Below are 26,721 nucleotides of genomic sequence, written 5' to 3' on the forward strand. Positions count from 1 at the left end.
TGTGTTCGCTTTTAGTACATAAAATCAACAACAATTATATGTGCGATTATGGTTTTTTTTTAAATGGTCGAACTTAGATATTTTTACCGTAAATATTATTGGCAAAAACTTGTGTGAGACGGTATCACGGGTCGTATTTTGTGAGACGAATATCTTATTTGGGTCATACATGAAAAAGTAATACTCTTTTTATGCTAAGAGTATTACTTTTTTTTGTGAATATCGGTAGAGTTGACCCGTCTCACATATAAAGATTCGTGAGACCCTCTCACAAGTGACCTACTCAATGTTATTTGGTTTAAAATGCACAAAAAATATTAATTTTTTAAAAAAATTTCTATTTGCAATAAATTAAAAAAATGAATATCGCTATAGTATATCATAAACAAACAAACACTTTCTTGGTTTTTTGTTCTTTTAATTACCTTCTCACACATATTTTAATATTTTTTATTTATTGTAATTCAGCTAGCAATAATGAAAATTTTTATTATCTTTTTCTGCATATATGAGTTGGGATGCAAGGACAATAATCCAATCATGTCACCCAAGCAATTTTTTTAAAATAAACTAAATTTATAATCAATTTGCATTTTTTTTATAATTTAATGCTTACAAAATCATACTGTATAAATTATTATATCTTAATATATATTTATATAAATTCAATACTAAGAATCACGAAATTAAGATTCTGTCCACAGAAAGGGATTGGGTAGTGATAGAAAATCTGACAATTTCGTAATCATGTTTATATATCAACTATTTCTTGGTAATAATAAACTATATATATTTTGCATATTTGTACTATTAAAATAATAAATAAATTTATTTTTATATTTAGCAATTCCCCCAACACAGTCAAAATTTCAAACTGAAAAAGTTGGTAAAAATGGAACAAACTTTCAATCCATTCTGTGATAAGTACAAATATTCAGGGAATATGTGAGAATTAATCATTAGCTATAACATCACAATAAATTTGAATTTCTACTGATCCCAATTCTCAAGATTTAGCATGGAAAAAACCAAAAAATCAGTTCGAGTAAAAAATTATTCTAAAGTATAAAAAGAATTTTGCAATTTTTTTTATATTTATCAATTTACGATTTTAATCATTTATATAATTAAATTTCAATTTTAATTTATTTTTTTTTATTTTCGTAATTTTATTTATTTTTTTATGTGATATTGATATGTATAATATCAAATAAATGCTCTCATAAAAAAATATTAAAATTACAAAACAAATTATCAAAATATAAAAATTAAAGAATTAAAACTCGATTTTGATAACAAAAATGACAAAACATCACATATGAAAGATGAAATATATTATTTACAAACGTTTTCTATTCCTTTAACCAAATATTTACATCATTATTTAAATTAAATAATTAGGTATCTTGTGAGACGGTCTCACGAATTTTTATCTATGAGATTAGTCAACCCTACCGATATTCACAATAAAAAATAATACTCTTAGCATAAAAAGTAATATTTTTTCATTGATGATCCAAATAAGAGACTCGTCTCACAAAATACTACCCACGAGACTGTCTCACACGAATTTTTGCCTATTTAAATTCATATAATCATTTATTAAAGAAATTCATGAATGTCATCATTTCGATTTTCTTTGGAAGATATTGAAATGACCATATCACATGTATGTCAAGCAGTAATTTTACTCTTTTCATCGTTATTTTCCTTATTTTGAAACTATTTCCAAACATTCATTTCGTTTTACGATAATATATATCTTTTTTTCTGAATTTTATATTAATATATTTTAGAAAACTACATATTTGGGACAAATAAAAAAAAAGATAAATGATCTATGTAATTGGGACGAAGGGTGTAACACATTTTTCTATTCTTTTACAATCTATCCATATTTGATTTGTGTTTTATTTACTAATTTGTTCAGTTTAGTTACTAAAACATTCATTAAATAAGGGGTTATTGGGTGTAATAATTATTCCTGCTGGGTAGCATTCGAAACGTGGTGCTTGAGCTGATAGCCGATTTAAAATATTTGAGTTGTACAGTTACTACTAGCTATAACTTTTGGCCTAGTGGTAAGAGCTTGATCCTAACAATTGGTATCAAAGTTAAGGTCACATGTTCGATTCTCATTGATTGCAAAGAGTGCAATTATTAGTAGATATGTTGTTGAGCACAATAATTGTTTCTGCTAGTTAGAGCAATCGAAACTTGCTGCTTGAGTTGTACGTTTTAAAATATTCGAGTTGTACAATTACCAGCACAATTGGATGTACAATTTCATCACATCTAACTGGACGTCGTCTCAACGGTGCTCACACATGTCCAAAGTGAGTTACCCAAGAGATCAATTCACACACATCACACACATATTTCATTCGATCATAAATAATATTGCATGACACAATTTGATTTGTAGGATGAGATCATAAATTAAAACTCAATTATTGTAAAACTCGAGTCAAATACGAGATGATACAAGAATATTGAATTTATATCTTCCACGCCAAATAGTATGACATCATGTGCACATTATTTACTGTGATCTAACAAGAATTAACATAATGTAATTGGAATGTGAGATGAAGAATGGGACACGAAGCTCCACTTTGAATAATTTTGGTGGCATTGGAAAAAGAAGCTTACCTACGGATCCGACAATCTCATGATTATTCATTAAAATTTCAAAAGAGCAATAGATATTGCAAGTTGAAGCAAATGGGGATGCAAGCGAGTATGCGCTGAATTCCATGCAATAATAATGAATGCTTCCTTTCAATATCAAATCAACCCTTTAAATATCTTCCAATTTTCTATCATTACCACACTCCTCTTATTTGGTGGTGCATCCCCATTTCTTCCTTTTCACCTCTAGTTTATTTTTTAATCTTTTCTTAAAGCAAAATTGTGTACTTCATGCCGTTTCGAACGTCTGCCTTAACATAACAACCCAAGAAAAAGAGACAGGGAGCTAGGGGACAACTCTTTCTCAGATTATTCGGCTGAGCCAAAGCCTTACACGCCAAAGATCAAGTACTGAACAAGACCAAAATGAGAGACATGTACTTTTTTTCCACCCGTCTAATCTATAATCATAAACGACAACAAGTTTCAACAAATTATTTCACTCCAAACTGAATAATTTTGTACTTTTTCTAAACCATAGAAACAATTATGAAACATATTAGATATGTAAAAATATATGAACTAGTTCATAGCATTTGATGCAGATTAACTATAGTTCATAATGGTTAGAACATAAAATGTAAGAAAAAAATTATGCAAAATTTGAAGGTACAGCAGGCTTGTTTACGCATTTAACATTCAAGATTAAGAACTAAACTACCAAACCATTTGTCATACAAGTGAATATATAGGTCCACAAAGTTCAACTTTCTGCTGATAGTAGCCAATCCGAACACAATGTTTCGGAAATAAACTCATCCAGAACTCAACCCAGCTTCTAAGAGTTTGTTTGATGGTTAACTACCATACTCACAGCTTGGTTGTTGAGACCAAACATAAATTGGATGATAATTAAGTCACAGAAATAAAAGTTCGAACATATAACAGGGATCATTGTTTCGCCGCCCTTCAATTGCTACCTTTTCATCAATGTTTGCTGTAGGTTCATCTCCATCCAACAGAAATCCCGGATCACAAGCTCTCTCCTTGCACACAAAAGTAAAAAAAAATTATGACACGATCGAAATGTCAGATTAATTGAGCTTGAGACGTTGAATAATAGTTCAAATTGTTTCCCTTTGCTCGAAAATAAAAGTATGTTACTACACTACAATTTTCCTGTAGGGTGGTACGTCTTTCAAAACAAATTCTTCCAGGCACAGCTCATTTATATCTAAGACTTAAAGTAATTCAAGAATTCAATAACAATATCAGAACATGTGTAGCGTATATGCTCCAACTTGCTCGAAAGTACAAACTCAAATAAGAGCAACAAGCACAAGTAATTAAATATGTAGAGTAGACTTGAATCGCATTGCCTCTGCTCTTATCTCTCGTCCCTTTTCATTGTATAAGCCACAAAATCAGTAAGCTAATATATTATTGATAAGGTAATTTACCTAGTTTTATAACAGTAACTGATTCTTTTTGTGTAAACTAGAGTTGATAGAGGGCAAGACACTTGGATATCATAGAGCTTTAGGGACAAGGTGAGGCACGAACCCTTTTAAACGGAGGTACACTAAAAAAAGATGACACTAGAAATTTAAGCATCTCAAGAAAAACTTTATCGCATAGCATCCTCATGTATTAAACAAAGTTTTGAATAACAATAAAATAAATATTCATAAATTTATAAGAAAAAATCAATGATTATCAACATAGTGTGCCTTAAAACGATTCGATCCTTAAACCGCGCCAAGGAAAGTGATCTACAGCCAACGTGTATGCTTTATTGAAGAGATATCAGATATGCCTTGGCTTGCATCTGGGCTCAAGGGGGGAGCCTGGCTCCACCTTGTCTAGGTGCATACTTTGTGTAATTTTAATTAATATAGTATAAACGATTTTTCAAACTAATATAGTGTAAATGATATCCCGGAGCTTGGTTTTCCGTATTGACTTGTGGTGAGTAGGTTAATTATAGGTAATGCTGCCTTAACACATGGTACAATGGGTTTAGGCCCTAAAAGTTCCAATTAACATGCTAATCGCATAAATAGAGTCCAGGACACAATAGTACCTTTCGATGCTCTTTTGAAACTAAACTTTGTTTTGGGGGTCCTGAGCCCTCTTCAGAAATTTCCTAAATTCAAACTGAAGCACTTTCTTGTTCCAGAAGCAGAAATAGAGGTGACAGATAAGGCAACTCTTTTAGAGGCTAACTTAACCGTTCCCAATTCATAAAATTTCTTTGGATCCAACTCTTGTTCCTCCAGGCTGATTTGAATGTTCTCCAACACTTTCGCATTCTGGAGTAAAAACTTGACAAACTCCATTGGGAATACAAAATAGCAGGACCCAGTAATCTGAACCTCTTTCAGATGATATGACAAACAAGCCACATCCTCATCTCTGGACTTCCAATTTTCTTCGAAGCCCTGGAAAAGAACATAGTAGAATGTATTCATGAGGAAATAAGATTTAATAATCTTGCTCACAGGAAAATTTGAAGAACAAGAAGAATCTTTTGAGATTGCTTAGTGAAAAACAGAAAATTCCCTTTACAAATGATCAAACATTATAAGTTAGACATACTTATCATTCCTGGTCACAAGCACATACTGTACATTCTGGGACAGAATATATGTGCAAAGACATCCTATCACACAAGATGATTATATCAAGCAGTACGCAAACACGGAGTACATAACCATGGTAAAAGCCAGGGGATACAGCCAAAAATTCATCATCAGTAACAGGAAATTCATAATGCTGGTTCTACAATGATAGATCTGCAGTTATTGTCCAGGAAAAAATACTGATTTCCCTGTTATTATAATGTAGAATCAATCCATTTATATAGTGATGAGCAATAAAAACAGTTATTTCAATTTGTCTCATCGATTAGCAGTTGCGAGGACAACAGACTATAATAGATGAAAACAAGGCCAAACAAACAGGTGGTACAGTTTTAAAATTTTGTTTCAGGAGCTGGGCAGAATTACAAGCAGCTCCAACCTACAGGTAGCTTGCCTCACCCAGGAGGTGAGAAGAGTCGAGTAAAAAAAAGCTCACAAAAGCTTAACAAGATAGAATCACCAGGCAATAACAAAATACGTATATCTTCTATGTGTAGGAAAAGATTCTCTATTATCCAGCGTGAAATAAACTCAAGGAAGAGGGAACCAACACTTGCACACCCTCAATTGCATATGACTCCAACATCAACAAATCACTTCCCAATGGCAATGCAAAATTAAAAGCACTTACCCACGTGAATTCCATGGAAAGTATTTCAAGATTGGGTGTCAGCTTGAGCAAGTTGATTAACCCCTCCAAATAGCGTTCAGCATATAACATGCATAACCTCAAGGACCTTGCATTTGGTAAATGGCACCTAGATCCACGCCGAGCCCTAGAGAGATACTGAGCAAATTATGACAAATAAACAGTATTGAGTAAAATACAAAGAGAAATACACATGGACAAGATTGAAGTACAATTTGTACAAAGAAAAAGTAAAGACGGCAATACGCTGAACATCAATTACCACCATAAATCATTTATAGACAGAAAGTGTAAAGAGAGTAACTAGAGGGGATATGGCTCTCTTATATTTATGAATTTCACTACAGATAAGGGTTTGGTTTGGAATTTTTCCCATCATAACTAAAAAGAAAACAACTTCATAAATTATATTATTCTTCGCAAGTTGTTACCTAGTCAAAAAACTGACTAAAACTATAAACCTTTGTAGGAAAAGTCGCGAATTCATGGTTTTCAGGATTCAGATAGGTTAATTGGCAGTCCGACAAACTAAATTGAAAATTTTTGGTCCAGAGAACGTTTATTAATGTACACTTTTGTGAACATCCAATACAGCTTTGTCTATTAATAAGTCCATGAAAACAAACATGCATGCTTTAATTGAATATGGAATTCGATATTAATAACTATGGTAATGGTACAGAAGGAAACATGCTAAAAAATTTGGTGAAATGAAATATAGTCTGAACAACAGATAAATTTTTCTAAGCAATACTTTGATGAAAGCTATTCTTTCTATCCTCCTTTTATTTCTAGTGGAGCACAAAACTTTGCATGGTGAAAGAGTTGGGGCATCTTACCATCAGTACTTACCTGTTGAATAAAAATATTTCATTTAAGAAGAAAAAAACAGACATGGTCGGCAGCAAGATCAATACTCAAATAAATGATGATTTTCTTTCTCTAGAACATTCAGACTCCAGATTATCTGTAATAATATCAATGTATTGGTTTAATTATCCATGTGTATTATTCAGTCCCACTGGGGGGTGATACATTTCTTCAAAAGAAACACTAAACTAAATAAGGGACTGTGTAAGTATTAAAAGCTTAGTCATTTGTATAAAGACAATAGAACCCTAAATTATTTCAACAATATTTCTACAGTTTTCACGACTTACAATTATCCTTTATCTTTCTATTGTAAATTACAGTTAAAAAGGAAGTCACAAATGGCCTAATTAAAAGAGTGTATAACATTAAGATCAATAATTCCACCTTAAATGTCGCAAATGCTCATATATTGCTCTGCTAAAAATACCCTTAAAATCTTAACCAAGAGTATCCTGTAAACAGTGTACTCTAGAAAACATTTTTTAGACAATTACATCAAATCCAGATTGACAAAAGCACCAAATGTTTGTTCCAATGCATACATACCAGGGGAACCAATGATGGTAATGATAAAGCTTTTGCACAACTAAGAGCAGAGATCATTGCAGCCAATTTAGGTTCACGCAGTACATTATACGTCTCATAGGACACCTCAATCATCGCATGGTTCACAGATGACGTATTAGAGAACTCCCAACATATTACTGGCCCATTATAACAGAAGTTCACAAGGTTTGGAGTGTGCAAGTTTAGCCTGCCATGAAATAAATGTGGGTTGAATATGTCACGGCGCATATTAAAAAATGTGAACTTCTTAAGGTTTGGAGCTGAGATATTGAGAACTTCAAGCATCTGCATGCGACAATATTCCAGAGATAAGTTCTCCAGAACACCACAATCGGTAAACAGTTTCTCAGAGATCTTAGCATCATTGAAATAAACTGCAACCAATCGTAAACTTTTCAGATTTCCAAATGCCGTTGGAAATTGCTTTTTAACCGAACCATCATAATATTGCCTAAGTTCTGACAAAGATTCAGAAAGTGGAAGGCTGAATGGATAATCGTCTACAGTAAATCTAGCCTCAAACTGAAGTTCTTTGACATTTTGCGTAGCAAAAAGACCGACCAACAGATGAAATTGTTGAACGTCAAAATAATGACACGAAATACGAAGCTGGGTGACTTGAGATGCCTCTCTCATAAAGAAGGTCCGGAAAAAGAATACCCAAAACTTTGATAAACACTCACAATAATTCAACTGCAGATATGGCATCTGGACCAGAAACACATCGAAATCAAATTTCAAGGAAGGGACAGAACTCCATATGTTCCTCCAATTTTTTCCTAATGCGCTGGTCCGAGTAACATCAGTGGCATCAAGAAATGAGAGAATGTGATAGAGAATATCTATAGGCAGATTGCTCAGCCTATCTTCACGGACTAGCTTAATAATTTGTGCACGCTGAGTGTGTGACCGTTTGTAATATGCATGATCCATAGATGACATGACAAGATATAGCAACAAAGATATGCTTGAGATATCCTTTAAATAATGCGATAAAGCATACTACATCAGGTTTCTGCATTCAGAAAATAGGAAACTGTCAGGTACTCAGGGAAACATCCACTCACAGAGTTTTAGCAATAGGATGCAGAATATATCTGGAGAAATGTTTAACAAAACAAAGAACAATATGGTGTTTACATTATACATTCCTGAATGCTAACCAAAACAAAGCAAGCCAAAGTGCTTGTGATGAACTTTTATAAACATATGGTGAAAATGAAAAGGCTATGTACAGACTATATAAGCTACTGTACTCCTGAAGATTCTAAACATGAAGATACAAGATAAGAAATACGTAATTTTAGAAACTAAATATCAAAGTGATTGACAGACAGAATCAAATTAGAGATTCTAGAAGTAAATCGAATTAATCAAACAAGCTCAATTGGTGCAAGTAACTAATGCAAGGTTGGCAAACAAAATTAGCAAACTAAAAATGGCGATCGCCATGATCATCCATAAAATTCTTGCACGATTGAATTGCTGCTTGGGAGTGAGAATAAAAGTTCATCTTCAAAACAAATAAATCGGAAATATAATAAATTGGATCAATGTTCTATCCTTTTTGGAAAATTATTCTCGGCATCACAATCAGCGAAAATGCATAACTTTGTGTGAAAAGTATATGATAACATAATAAGAAAACTTACAGAGAAAATTCATTTCGTTTAATTTAGCATTAAATTCGGGTGCCATATATTCAAATAGAAAAACGAGAACTGAAGCACAAAATTCACAAATGACCTAACATTCGTTGCATGATTATACCCTAGCAAATGAACATGAAATTCACCAGTGATCAAATAAGGATGAATTGGAAAGAATTTAGGCATGCTCATATAAATAGATGCAGAACAAATATAAGGGGAGGAAGGGAAGGAGGGGGATCTTCATGTTGGAGGGGGAGGCGGCCGCATTAGAGTAAATAGATTATAAGAATACCTAAAAGAAGAATGAAAGAAGGAAAGACAGAGAGAAAGAAAGATAATATAACCGAGCGAAATTTACTTCAATTAAATTAACAAATCCAGTTTCTAAGCATAAGATTTCATTTAGAAATCTAAAGAAAGCGCTTTCAAAAAAAAAATCTAAAGAAAGCAAGTAACCAATATTTGACTGCACCAATAATGCTCCAAAAGAAATTACAAGTCCAATTGAAGAAAAATTTTAGGGGAAAATCACAAAATAATACAAGGGGATTTAATGTTGCACTAATAGATAACGGTTTTGTCCCATTGTATGTGTATTTGTCAAAAATGTGCAGAGCTGCACCCATTCACAAGCAAATTGCTTTTAAAGCCATAGCAATTAGCAAAACCTTGGCTGGATCTTGTGTTTTTCTCCCATGCGCAAGGCGCACTATGTCAACACCCTCCTTTCTCTTCTTTTTCTATCCCCTTGTTTGTCTTTTCTGAGTTTCCTTATTCTCACCATGACATGCAACATTCAGCAGTACCTCTTATTATTATAATAATTAGTATAAAGATAGTATGGATTGAGCGTTAAAATCTTACGCCGATGTCGAGGTTAATTAATTTATTATCATCTGACAGATTTTTCTGAAACATGCTATAATTTTGTAGAACCACTTTTATTGCTAAAACCTGACTTCATTCCAAAGATTGCACCTGCGTTATCAGGAATCTTGATGAATTACATCTAATTAACACTTCTGCAAGGTGCACTTGTGTGTGTTTCACAATGAACACTGCGAGAAATTTGTTACGCATCAAAATATGACATAGCACAGGAATCCCATCAAAATAGGGGCTAAGCAAAAGAAGAAGGCATAGACTGAATTAATTGCATAAATGCACCAAAAGGAGCTAAGATAAAATTTAGTTACTAAAAAATAATTTAAAGAATCAGCCGACCAAATTGCATGAAATAGAACGAGCAAACAACAAAAACTGAAAAAAACATTCATCGACATTATAAAACTTTATACTAAAAAATCCAGCATGCAAGTGTAAGAAATTCACCCAAGAGCATCTCAAATCTCGTGCTGAAATACCCATAAAATTCTAGAGCAAAATATCAAACCAGATCTGCCTTAGAGTTTCTTGCTGAGGTGATGACAACCCTTCCACAGTAGTAATAACCTTAAACAATCACAAATATCATTAAGTATGAAGAACTAGATTCAGTTATCAACGGAATATAAAAATAAGTTGTGGTCGTAGTTTAGTGCATCCAGCTATAAAGTATAACCATTGATTTCTAACTTCCATTAGGCTCATCTCCTTCCAATCAAAGGAGAACCCATTTCACTTTCCACAATATTGCCTTAAATTCTAACTTCCATTAGGCTCATCTCCTTCCAATCAAAGGAGAACCCATTTCACTTTCCACAATATTGCCTTTAATTTCCTGAAAATATACAATCCACCCCCGGTATATTCTTCCCAGCATAACCACTTTAATTGTATTCAATCGGCGAGTACGTAACGTTTATCTGTTAATAGCACAGTGAATTTTAAGCATCTTTATTTGTGTGTGGTTATGAAACTTCTCCAGCTAATTCTATCAGTATAGATACTATAGCTTCCTGAAATTCTGCTCTCAAAAAATATATAATGCGGATAAGATTAATGTCAAAACTGTCAAGCCTGAAGAAGGAATTATAATAGCCGTACAAGCTGGAAGACCTGAAGAAAGATACATATAACACAAAGATAATCCGAAAACTGCAGGGTGAAAAAAAATCGCAATCATTTATCAATGACTATATACCTTTAAAAAGAAAGCCAATAACTTCAAAGATTTAACCAGAATAATCCCTTCAACGACCCATGAGGATAAGATTGACAGCAGCAATCTGGCTAAAATACAGAGGAATTCCCAAACACAGCACAATTTCCAGAGCTGTACTGCCAAAAAGCTCCGTGCAAAGCAATGTAGGAGCGAGGCGCGCCTGAAAGTCATTTTGCTGGCAGTCTTTGAAACTCCTGAATTATGAAAATTTTCAGATTAATATATAACATCAACCCGAATCAATTCTCTGTAGGATTTACTATAGAGACTTGAAATTTCCACTGGTTTGAATGAATTTCTGAAATATTCATAATTCTGAAAGAAGCCGATCGTGTTATGTGGAGACTACGAAGCGGATATTACGGTTCCCAGAGAATCTCCGGAAATTAGATATGCATTTGACGGAGGTTTCATCCACAAAAGATTAATTTTCCGAATTTTGTTCGATTTGGGCACATCTTTGCCACGGCTTGGTGCAGTCTCGAACATCCTTTCTGCTTTGTCTCATATTTCGGATTCTAAGGCGTCGACGGCGGCGGTTTTCTTCATCAGGCTCGCCGGAGACGATCGTGGTGGGTGTTAGGCGGTGCTTTTTCTCAGCCATTGATTTCTAATTCATCTGACGGTAACCATCAGCTGATTTGGTTGGATTATACAATGACCAATCCATTTCTCGGCCCACTTTATAGCCCAACCCATATGTGTTTCAGAAACAGGCCCAAATTTCCATGAGAAAACGGGCCTAAATCCCAATTTCCATATGTCAACTTTCATTTTGGTGATTAGTATCTCCTGAAATCTAATTATCATTTATATCCATGTGAAAAACAAAAAGTATAAAGCATTTTATTAAAAATAAATAGTCAAATACAACCTTGTGTTTTTTAAATATAAGCAAAAAATCCTCTCCATTTTTTGTTTATTCTTACTAGTTTAAGCAAACAATAATGTTACTACTAAATAAAAATTTTAATATATTTATATTTTCGTTATTTAAAGATCCAATTTTTTTACAATAAAAAATGATAAATAATCAAAACATACTTTCTAATTTTTTTATTAACTTAATTAAAATAAGAAATATTTTTATTTATGTTGTGTCACTTTTAAAAATAAAATTTGAATGCAAATGCAAATGCAAACAAAAAAGAGAGGTGTTTTTGCTTAAATTTAAAAAACACAGGGTCATATATGATCATTTATTTTTCATAAGGGGTTTTATGTTTTTTTGGTTTTAACATGGTGATAAATAATATGTTCCTCTTATTCGGTTATAAATTCTAAAATTTGATTTAAATTGACCAATTAGAATAATAACTAGATAAGATACAACTTTTTTTAAAATTTAATTTAGAAATTCTATTAATTTTATCATGTTTGTTTTTTAAATTCATTCATATTTATAATTTTATTAAAATAAAATATCTTTATTTAAAAACTCAAAATGCTTCCCGAACATACATGAGTTGGATCAATTTCGATAATTTTACATAGAATCGAATGTTATTTAAATTTGCTTGACTTATTTAGATCAAAAGAAGTTGGAGAGGAAAGTAGGATAAAACAAAGTTGTTTAGAAAGTTTTGTGGCGAAAAAAATCCAAGAATAAATTTTGTGATCCAATAAACCCATCCATCAAATTTTTCAAGTTAATGAGAGATTACCTTAAGACGGTATCTCAATCTGATCAATATCATAGGTTATTAGATTTAAAGGTTAAGATAGTACCATTTAAGTTTAGCTTGAAATCAAGTAATTTTTCATTAAAAATATGTTACGATATAAACCAGGGAAAGAATGAACATTTCTCCGTAACATGTACCTATTTATTGAGTGATGGCCGAGAATACATACCGCAAAACGTTTCATTGTTCAAAGCTCTAATTAGCAGACAAGGCCAACGTGTGACATACTCACAAATGATCAGTTGAAAATCAGAAAACAGACCAAACCCCTACAATCTACAACAAACATCTAATTTGAATGATAAAGAAGAGAAGCATCCATTAAAGATTGCGATTGTGCTATCGACTGAGAAGGGCGTAAGAAGGTAAATCTTCGAGGCGTGTTATGTCTTCCTGCAAAAGCTCTGTTTCCAGCTGCCGTCGTGTGGCTTTCATCACAGCCTGAGTTTAGCATGGAAGACAAAACATGAAATCCAATTTTAGTGTACACAATGCATCCAATTGGTAGCAAGTAAAATAGAAACAAGTGATTTGAAATAATAAAAAAAATTGTTTTTTTAAAATTGTTGAAATTATTACAGAAATGTTAATTCACAACATTTTATTTTTGTATACTTTCTTTAAATCGAGTAAAAATGAGTTATATTGCATTGTAAAATTAAAATGGTATATTAAAAAAATATGAACTCAAAAGTTATGATATATAATTTTAAGAAATGAAAACTTACGTTAAAATCCATGTAGGAAGCATGCATAGCAAGCCACTGATGGTCCATTAGCTTGAATGCTATACAATATAGAAGGTCAAACGCGGATTCATTCTCTGGCAGGTTAATAAACAAAAGAAAATCAGTCATGATCATCAAAACTCTAGGAACATAAATTAAGTTCAATAATTAAGGATTGTTAGAAGCAAATCAAATTGATGGCCATTATTATTTCCCCGACTGTCCTCTACCTCCGAGTGAAACTGCAGACTATACCTGCGAGAAACTTCAAGAAGGTTGCTCCCACAAGCATTTGGGGCTTCACTGCAAAAAATAATGTAACAGATTGGCTTGTTAGCAAAAAGTACAGCACTTGTTGCCTTTGAGTGAACATCGTGTGGCTAGATTCTACCAGTACTCAAATCACAACATCGTGGTAAGCATCATAAAAAATCTAAGCATGAGAAGTTTAGCAGTTCATATTTGATGCGAGCAAGAAATGAGAAATCATGAAATACAGACAAGTGATTGATAGAAATGACAATGCTTCATTCTCATCTCTGACAAGCGTCTGAGAAAAAATCTAGAAAAACAATTTCAGCAGCTCAGTCGACACCAACTATTGGACCAAGAGTGAAATGGAAAGTTGATAAAATATATTGCTTGCCGACAAATTTAAGCTAATAAATGTATAACATTTCCATTTCCATTATGGTAGAAATAGTTCTAGGCACAATATAGATACAAAACAGTTTCAGAACACTTTTAAACAAAACTGCAGAACAGGCATCACAGCTAATTCATTTTGTAATTGCTATCAGTCACAAGTTGAAGGGATTATTGAGGTCATTTGAAGAAGAAACACAAATAAACAGGCAAAATGAAAAAGAGCTTGAGGCTAAACGTCACCGCGACACCCCCTTTTGACTAAATATTCAAAAAACTACCTGCTTCAAGATCAAGCATCTGAATAAGCATGAATGTGATGTTGACACCGGCTATGGCAAATGGGTATTCCCACATCGCCCTATCGCCTTCTTGCTTCTGAAGAAGATCCTGAAAGGATCTCTGTGGAGAAAACACAGTATGATTTCGCCAAAACATAGATTTCAATAATAACTTTAGGAAAACAGTCACAAAGAAACCCTATATAGGATTTGGAAACTGTTGTACAAATCAACAAATCAAACGAATTCAACAGAAGGAACTTGCAACGTTCAGACCAGATTTTTTGTAATAAGCTTTTCTAGTCCTACATCATGTCCAAACAATCTTCAACGCCGCAGATACGAGGGCCAGTGGTTGCATCCCACAGACCAATTAAATGCACCATGAATTTGTGGTGCAAAGAAAAAATGTGCATGAATTTCAACTTTTCCTCAATTTTGTTCCCGCTTGGGATGTTACCGCAGGGAAGTAAATTTCCAGTAATTAAAACAGGGCTCAGGACTTCAAATTACTCTCTTTATCTCAAAATTTTATTTCGTTTCCGGAAATTAAACCTTCAGATCAATTCCACCAAAAACCACCCAAACATAAAAGGAGATCAAGTTTGACCAACTTATTAAAATTTCAATTTCATGAATTAACAATCTGCAATTAAATTCAACAGAAGTAGAAAGTAATACGGGAAGCCGGATTATTACAGAATGAGATTAATGGCATGTGACCAAAACTTTATCGAATCAAAGCAGTTCAAAACCAGATGTAAAAAAAGTTCATACAAACAATGAGAATGATACGCCACTTATTAGAGAGGGCGCATCTTATTGAACCACAAACCAAAACATGCACAGACCAAGTTTATACCACATGCATGTGCAGACTTGCACTAGGAATGAGAGATAGTAAACTTACTGGAAAATTCCTCGCGAAGTACAGCAAATTTTCCAATGATATGAATCCACCACCCCTAAAAGATAAACATGTCGAAGGTTTCAAAAAATTTAAATTCACCAATACCAAAACGAAAATCTAGGTTCACCGAGATCTAAGTCAACTTGTTTCAAGAGATTGAGAGAGTTCTATGAATATTTGAGTACCGAAAATCAGTAGATGGATCTTTTCCTTGCCAACCCATTTCCTTCCATTGATCTGATATTAAGCCACAAAGTTCCTCCTTAGGAAAGGCAGCATGCCACAATTCCCGCAGAGCTTCCTGTGAATCAAAACCAAACAATTTGAAAGAACGAGAAACATCTTACGATTTCATAGTTAATCATGACTAGAAAGAAGGTTTCCGTTGACATTGCCCCACTACTCATGGGTATCCGACACATGCATACAGCATAGCATCTTAATGAACTACTATACCTGATGTTCAGGAATGGAACTATCGTAGGAAATATCTATCCGGTTCTGTAGCCTCTGTAAGCATCTCTCCTGGCACATGAGGTAAAATGGAACATCAGAATCTAGTGGATTAGGTGTCAGTTACGGGACAAAGTAAGGAATACAAACAATACAATGAAGAACTCTTCGACCGTGTGAGGCTGATCGATCAGTATACAATTTTATGGTGCCTAAGTTGTCAAAACACAACTTTAAGCACAATGCGGAAGAGAAACAGATATGCATTAAATTCACAGGAATTCTATGAGCATGAGTGAACCATATTTCTCCGGCCATTCATGCCTAGGCCATCTAGGTCCCCGCAACAGTCCTGGTCAGAGCATGGGAGTTTGAAGGCTTCACCTTCTTATACGAGCAACACAAGCCAATTTGGATATAAGGAAACTTGATCAAGATGTAATGAGAGAAAATCAGATAAAGTAAGCCAAGATAAAGAAGGGCTAGAGAGACTCGGTAGAACAATGCTATGCAACATTGGCACCTGAAACACATACGTTACTATAAACTTTAATTCAGCAAGAGTCGATAATTCGAAGCAGTAGAACATTGCCTGTGCAGGTGTCAAGTCAAATGATGGCCTAGCATCACTGTCTCTTCTCTGAGCACAAACGCATGAAAGGCCTCTGCCAAGCCATGCAGCTGATCCTGCCACAACCTCCTCTGTCATAAAAGAAATGGATCGGAAAAAATTAATAATGGGAATGATGCTTTGTATTTTTAAACATATCCTGGTGCAAGTAAATGATAAGGCAGAAATCAGATTCCCCCTAGATAACAAATAGCAACTTCATACCTATCACAAGAATTATTCTCATGTTAATGTGCGATCATCTTTAGCTCAGCATGATTTATACAAACACACACAAACACATTCAAATAGATTTAAAGAGCATTTCACGCAAAAAAGAGCAGTAATCAGTTGGTCTGAACCAGTTCATGTTTGGTCATTGGTGAGTCTACAGCATCTCTATTTTTGTCGATAGAGCTACAAATAGTAAGAAGACAAAATTCATTTTACAAGAATAAGAAGAATAGAAAGCAACCAAGTCAGATTCCATTTTAGGTCGGTGACAAAAATATAAAGTACTTTCTTATGATGCAATAAATTAAAGTACAACTTATAACTAAATTCATGTCTTGAAGTTTATTTTTATGCAAAATTCAAGTATGCAATAGAACTCATGTCTTGTCATAAACAGGGGCAAGTGGATTAATTCACTTGTCCCAAAAGTTCGAGCTCTTGGGAGACAACAGTGATATTTTAACATGCACGTACAAGTTGGTTGTTATTAGGCAATAATGGTCATGCAACACTAACTTCATGAAAAACATGTGCTTTTCCTAACTTTGACATACCTTGAAATTGTTCGTCTCGAAAAGAAAACCAACGGGAGACAGCCCAACTAAAGTTATTAACTCTAATGCATATAAAGTAGGCACCAAAAAGGCGACTATTAAGAGCCCTTCATGATATTGAAATTTATATATGATTTCTTTAAAATTGAAGATTTAAGACTATCCTCTCTCGATTGAATTGCTGCCCTTAGTCATAATGGCCTCAAATATAACATGTTTAAGGAAATATTTACATAATTTATGTTCTGATCAATGAGTCCAACAAATTTTTGAAAAATAAAAAAACAACGAGTCCAACAAATACCACTCCATAAGAAACGTACAGAGATAATGTTCGATCAATGATTTATTAATATAATAACGTACGAAATGGAACAGTAACTCTAATGTAACATATTGCCAGTGCCACAGAATGAGTGAATTTTCACCCTGAAGCTAATTTAAAAGTGTAAAAAATTCGAAAACAATATCTTAACAGAATTGCGAGAATTTTCAAGCTTCAAGCAATCCATCAAATCATCAACGGATAGATAGCGTGGAGATACAGAAAACACTGTGGACGAATTTGGAAACGGCCAAAAAAAAAAAAAAAAAAACCAACCCGAAATCTCAATGCACTTAGGCATAACAAACGAAATCTTTCAACACACAGATCCATAATCCCCACACGTTTCATTATAAGCAATTAAGCATGAGTACACAGAGACACATACACACATCCATCGATAGGCACTCGTATGAACAAAAGGGAGAGAGAGAGAGAGAAACAGTGAGAATAAAATGAGGATAGCGACGATAGATAGGTGAACAATGTTAGGATAACAAGCAAATTACAGAACGAAATAAAATAAGATATATTAAAAAAAACGAGAAAAAGAATTATACCAGATGTAGAATGGCAAGCACTTCCGCGATCGAGCCCCTGCGAAATTCGCCTCACCGCCACAAAAGATCCTCCGCTTCCTCTATCTTCCATCCCCTCACTAATTCTACTCCGGTTTCAGTCAATTAACAATTCCTCCACATGATTCCAACCTCAACTGAAAATCATGCTATATCTCACAACCGTCTCTCAATCAGATTCCACGGATTCACATTCAAATCACAAAAAAAAAAACCGACGCGAAATGTGCGATGATTGGATAAGGAGGAAACCGTTTCTCGAACTGCTCGCGATCAGGAAAGGAAAAACTCCTCCTCACGGTTTCAAGATCTGCCTCACACAAAAACCGAATCGAAACTATTGCTTCTTTATAGATTCGTTTGCATGTGTCGATTACGGAATACAGCGAAGAATGCAGAGATTATTCAAGCCTTGCGATCATACTCCTGCCAAGAAAATTTCGTTATTCTCTTCGGAAATGGAGGTTTTGTTTTATTATTGTTTCTGTTTGAGTTGGGTGGCCTGCGCGTTTGTTTTCACGGAGGCGATTCTTTAAAAGGAAATGGGACAGTGATCTGGATTGTATAATTTTTTTTATTGTTTAACAATTTTTAATATTATTTCCACTTTAATTAATAAATTAATATTTTAACATTTTTAAAGAAATTGGATTGTATTAATGATCTGATTTTTTGAACCAACTCAACAATTTCGGGTTAATATAATAATTGTGTAAACTACATTAATAAGATAAATCTTATTGGAAGAACCATGTGAGAGAGACTCGATTGATAAATCATTGGTGAGTAGATCTCTTGTGAGACGATCTCACGAATCTTTATTTGTGAGACGAGTCAACCCTACCGATATTCACAATGAAAATTAATACTCTTAGCATAAAAAATAATATTTTTTCATGGATAACCCAAATAAGATATCCGTCCCACAAAATACGACCCGTGAGACCGTCTCACATAAATTTTTAGTCATCATTGGTAAGAAAAATCGAATATCTGACTGTTGATAAAGCTGATGTTCTCTTCTTTACAAAAAAAATACATTTGTTGATAAAATAGCACAATGCAATAGGATTGCATCATGTGTTTTTATTAAAAGAGATCATGTTTTTAAATAAATGTGACGGAAAATTTATAAATTTAAAAACAAAAACTTGTGTGAGACGGTCTTACGGGTCGTATTTTGCGAAACAGATCTCTTATTTAGATCATCCATAAAAAAATATTATTTTTTATGCTAAGAGTGTTATTTTTTATTGTGAATATCGGTAGGGTTAACCCGTCTCACGGATAAAGATTCGTGAGACCGTCTCACAAGATACCTACCCAAATTTAAATGGTCTGGCAAATGGCAACTAGGATATATTAAAACTTAATTGTGGTTTATGTGAAATGAATGAATAGATTTAACAATTTTTATTTTAGATATTTAACATTGGATATATTAAAATATGTAGTATTTAAATAAAATTAAATGAGTTGGCGATATATTAATGCAACAAGAAGTGTTGGTGTATATTCAATAACTCGTTAATATTTATGAAGGTGTCAAAAATGGGATAGCTTGACTCATAATTCGTTGCAACCCACCATTGTGCTGGTCGGGCCGGCTTTTTAGGGTTGGGAAAATATCAACTTATCTCATCTCTTATAAATGGCGGGACGTGCCTAACCAATTTAATTTGAATTTTGTGGATTTATGGGTTGATAAATTATCAGCTCAATTCACCTATTTTATATCATGATATGCGTAAGTTGAGTTTAATCCATTTTATGGATACTAAACTATGAAATAAAGCATATCGTTTTGCTCCTCTCGAAGTTTAGGAAGCTATAATCTCAAAATATGTGGAAATAATACGGGTATTGTCGTGTCATGAGGTATGATCATGAAAATAATTTTAAAAAAATTTATATGGTCGTATTTTTGGTTGAATATGTTTGTTTCTTGAGTAAATCTCTTGTGACATGGTCTTACAAATCTTTATTTATGAGACGAGTCAACCCTACTGATATTCATAATAAAAAGTAATACTTTTAGGAAGGTAATACTTTTTCATGGATGACCCAAATAAGATATATGTCTCACAAAATACGATCCGTGAGACCGTCTCATACAAATTTGTGTGTTGTTTTGTTTATGTCTTTGGTCATTATTAGTACATATGTCCTAATTATATTGATCACGATTCTTTAGTTCTTGTGGTTTCATATATAGACTAAAATGTGTATCAATATTTTTTTTCTACTTCTTTGCTAATATACCTTCATTAAGTAAATCTTGTAAAACATACATTATTTTTTAAATGAATTAAATAGTAGATAAAATATGAAGTTTCTATTCAATGGGGAAAAAATGGATGGAAAAACAAATATGGTTAAAATATTAAGTTTTTTTTAAGTGAATTAGTTTTTTTAATCATTTTCTTCATATGTATATTAAAACAAACAAACTTATATAATTGAAACGGATAAAGTATTAATTTTCATTTTTATCTTGTATTTTTCAGTTTTTGATTATTTTAGTCATCTTTCATTAGAAGTTCTGATGTGACACTAGCTACACATATCTGTATTGTATTGGGATCACATCAGCGTTAAATCGAAAAAAGAACTAAATTTATCCTCAAAAAATTAAATGATTGAAATTGAAAATCGATAATATAAACTATTAAATAGAGACAAACATACAATAAAAACATCTATAAATTAATATTAGATAAATTAATAATATTTTGTCTTGATCCCTACTCGAGACAATATGTTAAATTAATAATGTCGATAAATTAATGAGATAATAATTTTTCGGAAGACTTATGTATAAAACTATGGTAATGTTAATATCATAAATTAATAATTTTCTAAAATTATAAACAAAATTAAGAAAATTTAGCAACATATAATTATATTCTTGTATTTTTACATGAATTTAATTCTATTATTTTCTGTTTATACAGAACTTTTATTTCATTAATAAATACAATTAATATTATTTAATTAATAAAACAATAAACGTCGTTTACTTAATTTAAAAAAAAATATATATGTACAATAAATTCAAAGAATACGACACAGAAATTGATTAAACATTTTATGTAATTTATATTTACTGAATAAAAAAATATTCTTTAAAATAATAAAATATCGAGTTATCGATTAATTAATATACATATCTATATTAATAAAAATTTCATGGTCCCAACATTTTTAATTTACGAGTAATGCTTAATGTACAACCAAATTTGTACAACAATTCTTACAACACAGAAGATTCAATACAAAAATTTCATTTATCAACATATCATGATAAATTCAATGCAAAATCTCACGATATAATAACAAAATCTGACGATTTAATTGTTGTAAATATCGTTGTACAATATTTTGGTTGTACATTTAGCATTACTCTTAATTTATAGAAATTTTACGTAAAAAAAAATGAAATGTTCCCAATATAAAAGCAAACAAAGTTGATTTATGGTAAAGGGTTCTTAACTTCTTATGACCTTTTCAATCCATTTGTATGATCGGCTTTCTAATTTTTTTATAATATAAAGTTCATAATTAATATTAAAAAAATATAATCAATATTCTGAGTTACATACTTCAATTTTGCAACTTTTAATTAACATTATGGAAAATGTTCTTAAATAATGACTTTTTAGTAAATTCCCATTCGATTAAATGCAGCAAAACAAAAATAAAACCAGTGTACTTTCTTATATTATACTCATACAAAACAAAAAAGGTGTGTTGTCTTGATAATGGCAATTAGACTGTCAAATCTAGAGTTTTAAGGTTTGTAGATAAAGAATTATATTAGAATCATTGTAAATATATTCAAATATTGGGACAAAAACTTGTGTGAGACGGTTTTACGGATCGTATTTTGTGAGACAAATCTTTTATTTTGGTCATCAATGAAAAAATATTACTTTTTATGCTAAACGTATTACTTTTTATTGTGAATATCGATATGATTGACTCATCTCACAGATAAAGATTCGTGAGACTGTCTCACAAGAAATCTACTCAAATATTGGATACTATAGATTTTTAAAAAGTCATGTTTGAATACTACTAGACATTTTAAGACTCTAGAAAAATCGGATTTGAATACCTCTGAACTTTTATAAAATTTATAAAAGTATATGCTCAATACTCTATACTTTTAAACTCTAAAAAAAATCAATAAAAATAATTAAATTTCCAAGTTGAAATACACGCCCGTGAGGGTGGAGAAAACGTGTCACGGAGCTGTGAAAAAATTGGACCACACACGTTCTAAATTCTAACCTTACCTAACCAAACCTGCTGGAGCTGGGCCTAAATTTATAGTGGGCCGAAAGTTTTTTTAATTAATTTCTCGTTACGTGTTTCGTTAGAGCTTTGCCTACTTCTGAAGTGGGCCCGGGACCAATGGGGTCCATTCACTCAAAAAGTAAAGACAAGTAACCCAACAATCACCACAGCTAAATTGACACACACATACACAAACAAATTTGGATGATTGGTGATCTATCGTGGCCTACTTACCAAATTGGAATATATAAGCTAGTGGATGAAACTAATTATATTTTATGTATAATTAAAAAATATAGATATCTATAGAAGTTTTAAAGAGATTTAATGTTGATCCACTCTTCCTTCGCCATTGTGCTCCACTGAATCAAAGATACTTTAAAAAAAAATCAAAGGTGGTCAAACTCAATTGCACTCACCTAAAAAAATAAAATTAGATCATCATGGTGTGAAATTCGCTTTTCATTTGACTTAAAAACCTAAAAAATATATATTATACAAACTTAAATTACTGAGTTTTTAAACAGAAAATTAATTTCAACGGTTCATGGGCTTTCAAGTTCGTGATTTCTGAAATTTTTATCCTTTTTAACATCTAATTTTTGTTTTTTTTATGAAAATAAAACAAACTTTTTTTAGACAAAAAAAATAAAAATAAATAACTAAATATAGCTTTGTGACATCTAGTTTGATCAAGAAAATGGTAAATACTTTTCAAATATGATTTTTATTCAAGTCGAATGAATCTTTTAATAAAACTGAACGATGGTCATACATAATGCATTTTTAATGCGCAATTTCGTTTTACGTTTAAAACCTATTTTAATAGTTCATTAATGTTCAATCAACTCCATATAGTTCTCCCCAAAATACAATATAGATCAACAGCCATAATCCAACACCCAATACATTATGAAAATCACATCTCAGACGCACCAAAAGAAAAAAAGTAATTATCGAAAAAGTTATACATACAATCAACCAGATCCTTTGTCAACCAAGAGAGTAATAGATTGTGCATTTGTCCAATACAAAGAACAGAGAAAATGCATATAAATTCTACATAGTTCATGCCATTACAGAAGATGGCGCTAACCCATAGCGTATTTCTGGGTCCAGCTCCTTGCAGTTTGCTCATATTTGGCTCTGTCCGTCTTGTACATATGAGCGATTTCCGGTACCAGTGGATCATCAGGATTTGGATCCGTCAAAAGAGAGCAAATGGAGAGCAATACCTGAATATAGTCAAGTCAAATCACTACCTTAAATAAACACAACTCGAGATCCCTACTGTGTAAAAGGAGATTGCGAGCAAATTAGTGCTCTCCTTTGAGTAAAAGATAAATGTAATCAACTTGATATGACAATACTAAGTTGGCACACTATCTCATTGTTGATCCTTTTTGTTTTTTGTCGGCCACAAATATTTCCCAAACTCGGTTCAAGAAGGAGGTCCCAACTCTGAGCTCAATTATTCAGACTTGGGCTTTAACTGGCATGGTGCACATTTGTGATTAAGATTGAAAAAAAAAGGCAGTAGAAATTAGGATGATTGCATATGCAATTCCAGTCCGCCATAAGGTCATTATAGTTAAGCTGATGAGAAATGATTCCGGACAAAGAATATTAACCTTAGATATGGTTAGGGCAGGACTCCACTGCTCCTTCAAGATATCAAGGCAAATACTGCCATTGCTGTTTATGTTTGGGTGAAAAACTTTTGTCCTGAACGCCACCTGCAAAAATAAATACAGACACAATGAACTTTTCTATAAGCAGCAATGCAAACAAAAATTATCAATGTAGTGTATTTGATTGCACTGACAGTTGAAAATTATTGTAAACTGGGATTCAAAACAAACTTGATACAAAAAGCATACTTCAATGAATTCGTTAAGTTTTTTATTAACAACTAACAAAAGCTAACACAGTCTACCAGAGTTTTAACTTGCAAAACAAGAGGCAAAACAAGAAAAAATCTAGAAAGGTCATAATGCACGGACATTGAAGATTCCGATCTAATTTTTTTAATGATTGAAGTATAGGAACAAAAATAATCATGCAAATATTCTCTTGGCTATGCTATGTCCGACAGAAGAGCGCCACTAATTAATGGTTAGTTCTCAGCCGGAAATCCGGAATGCAACTGGCAAAAATATTTTAATGCATCCATTAATCACCTTAGTTCTCAGTACCTTCCGATAGCGTTCACTTCTGTTGTTCTGTTGTACGGATGGCATCAACTCAATATACAAGGATTGTTATTAGTTGCATTTATATATGACACTATTCACAAGGTAACGCCCAATATTTTCTTTATTTCAGTCAATTCCACAACAACTAATATTTTCTGGTTCTATTTTTTCACAATACAAATAGAATCCAATAGCTATTTTCTGCAACACATAAATATAAATATTAGTATAATTCACCTCTAACCAAACTACCAAACCATAACAAACTCTGGCAACACATCTAAACATCTTGATGAGGGTCAAAATCATTGGAAATATTAAATCTCAGCTACAACCTATACAGAAAAATTATACAAGCTTAGATAAAAACAAATGTAGGAAGAATTAAACAGGCAGTCAGACTCGGAATATTATGCAAAAAGATGACGATCATCCACAAAGTAATTTTCTTATACGATATAACGATACTAAAGCTTCAGCTGACGGATCCAACGTTTCCTCCCAATAAAACAAATGGTTTTGTATTATTCTCCAACCGAATCTTGACACACACTAAATCAACAGGTGATGCTAGAAAGAGCCATAAAATCCAGACAACATGACCTTTGAGATACTCTTCTTTTGTAAGCTCTAACCAACCATTCTAGAGACAGTTAACTATTCACATACCTTAGGAGGTTTGAATGGATAATCAGGGGGGAAATGAATAGTGACTAGAAACACTCCTCCTGCATAAGGGCTATCTTGAGGCCCCATTATTGTTGCTTGCCAGTGAAACATATCCTCCCCAACTGGACCTGCCAATGTCAAAATAACAAAAGGAACGTCACACCTCCATCAGCAGAAATAATCTACATATTCTATCAGCTATAAATCTACAATTCCCTCTATCAACAATTGTTTGTAAAAGCATACAAGTGAAAATGCCAACTCACAACACTACTTTATGAAGAAGAAAAAACAGTATATGAAGTGTTCGAATGATTCTCCAATTTTAAAGTTCAGAAACACATCCTGCTGTGACTCCCTTCTATTTGAAAACCTCGAGATTATCACTGGAATTCCTGGCAGTGACGAACTCAAAAGCTCAATACACATGCTTGTATTGTGCATGCATATCTACCTATCTAGTATGCACCAACAGTCAACTAATCAAACATGACAAACAAATTTTCCACCTAATCCTTGTTAATTAAACTTCGACACGAAGCGTCAAAAATTCTTCATGGAAAATTTAACAGCACAAACCCACAGATCAACACCCAAACGCTCTACAAATCACATCAAACCAAGAAAGAAACACAAAATTGAAAAAAAAAAAAAAGATAAGAAAGAGTACCAGCGCTGCATGATGTGGGTGGATCTTTCTGAAGATCCTTGAGCTCCTTCAAAATCCGTTTCGAAGCCATATCAGCAAATCGACGCTCGAAACCACCGATCTGCTATCTGTATTTCGAAAGGAAAAATGGTGAAATTGGTGTGTGGAGAGAGAGAGTTGTGGCTGTGGACTGTCCCGAGGAATTCGATTGGAAGAAATTTGATTGATATTTAAATAATTAATTTTCGTCTGGTTCCTCCCTGGAAACTAAACAGGCGACCTTAAGGATTGCGACGGGTGGGTTCGGGCCAAACCCGCTCCATAAAGAAAAATTAGGACTCGAATCTGACCCACATCGTCTCTTTTTTAGACATACGACCTTTCATAGAACTAGACGAATTTAATTCAAGTTGGACCAGTAGACTTTATATATATTTAATTACAAAAATTAAATAAACTATTAATTATTGAAAATAATAAACCGAGTGTTGAAAAAACAGTTGTAAATATTGAAATTTAGTATGTTGTGATGTATGTAATGATGTATTTATTTTTGGATTATTTTCAAAGAAATTCTATAAATAGGTCTCTTAATTTGTGAAGAAAAACAAAATTGAGTAGACAAAATTTTATAAAGTGTGTAGTTTAACATATTTTGTGAGTTTGAGATTTTTACTTTTTAACGTAAATTTTTACTTTTAACACGTTATCAGCACGATACTCGAATGTTTGGTTCTCTATATTTTTTCAAACTCCAAAACACAAGAAAAAATAACAATATTCAAAAG

General features: G+C 32.7%; 3 protein-coding genes across 13 annotated transcripts; all 3 read right to left on the reverse strand.

Annotated features, from left to right (window-relative positions):
• Positions 1 to 3,305: 3,305 nt before the first annotated feature.
• On the reverse strand, positions 3,306 to 11,842 carry LOC142518314 (F-box/FBD/LRR-repeat protein At3g26920-like). Of its 9 annotated transcripts, none has more exons than XR_012813518.1 (6): positions 11,098 to 11,841; positions 9,683 to 9,820; positions 7,342 to 8,377; positions 5,905 to 6,060; positions 4,715 to 5,072; positions 3,306 to 3,677 (listed from the first exon to the last, which is right to left on the reverse strand). XR_012813518.1 is itself a non-coding variant. In XM_075621077.1 (4 exons), exons 2-4 carry the CDS (start codon positions 8,302 to 8,304, stop codon positions 4,767 to 4,769), a joined length of 1,425 nt encoding a protein of 474 aa, XP_075477192.1. In that variant the 5' UTR covers positions 8,305 to 8,377; positions 9,683 to 10,679; the 3' UTR covers positions 3,694 to 4,766. The 9 variants fall into 9 exon arrangements, 1 of the variants encoding a protein (XP_075477192.1); XR_012813517.1 differs by having other exon boundaries at positions 9,683 to 9,992; XR_012813515.1 differs by having other exon boundaries at positions 9,683 to 10,466.
• A 1,071-nt stretch (positions 11,843 to 12,913) lies between these two features.
• LOC142517744 (uncharacterized) lies at positions 12,914 to 18,658 on the reverse strand. 3 transcript variants are annotated; one of them, XM_075620147.1, is made up of 9 exons: positions 18,104 to 18,658; positions 16,408 to 16,522; positions 15,824 to 15,887; positions 15,553 to 15,668; positions 15,368 to 15,422; positions 14,458 to 14,578; positions 13,787 to 13,834; positions 13,532 to 13,626; positions 12,914 to 13,244 (listed from the first exon to the last, which is right to left on the reverse strand). In XM_075620147.1, the coding sequence occupies exons 1-9, from the start codon at positions 18,192 to 18,194 to the stop codon at positions 13,143 to 13,145; spliced, it is 807 nt and encodes a 268-aa protein (XP_075476262.1). In that variant the 5' UTR covers positions 18,195 to 18,658; the 3' UTR covers positions 12,914 to 13,142. The 3 variants fall into 3 exon arrangements, with proteins under 3 accessions (XP_075476262.1, XP_075476261.1, XP_075476263.1); XM_075620146.1 differs by having other exon boundaries at positions 15,824 to 15,892; positions 16,413 to 16,522; positions 18,104 to 18,657; XM_075620148.1 differs by lacking the exon at positions 18,104 to 18,658 and adding an exon at positions 17,820 to 17,859 and having other exon boundaries at positions 15,824 to 15,892; positions 16,413 to 16,522.
• A 4,653-nt stretch (positions 18,659 to 23,311) lies between these two features.
• Positions 23,312 to 26,202, reverse strand: LOC142517745 (ubiquitin-conjugating enzyme E2 28-like). The gene is made up of 4 exons (XM_075620149.1): positions 25,955 to 26,202; positions 25,285 to 25,412; positions 24,052 to 24,156; positions 23,312 to 23,655 (listed from the first exon to the last, which is right to left on the reverse strand). The coding sequence occupies exons 1-4, from the start codon at positions 26,022 to 26,024 to the stop codon at positions 23,512 to 23,514; spliced, it is 447 nt and encodes a 148-aa protein (XP_075476264.1). The 5' UTR covers positions 26,025 to 26,202; the 3' UTR covers positions 23,312 to 23,511.
• Positions 26,203 to 26,721: the final 519 nt, after the last annotated feature.

The sequence above is a fragment of the Primulina tabacum genome, chromosome 11 (genome assembly GCF_025594145.1).
Source record: "Primulina tabacum isolate GXHZ01 chromosome 11, ASM2559414v2, whole genome shotgun sequence".
Classification (NCBI taxonomy): Eukaryota; Viridiplantae; Streptophyta; class Magnoliopsida; order Lamiales; family Gesneriaceae; genus Primulina; species Primulina tabacum.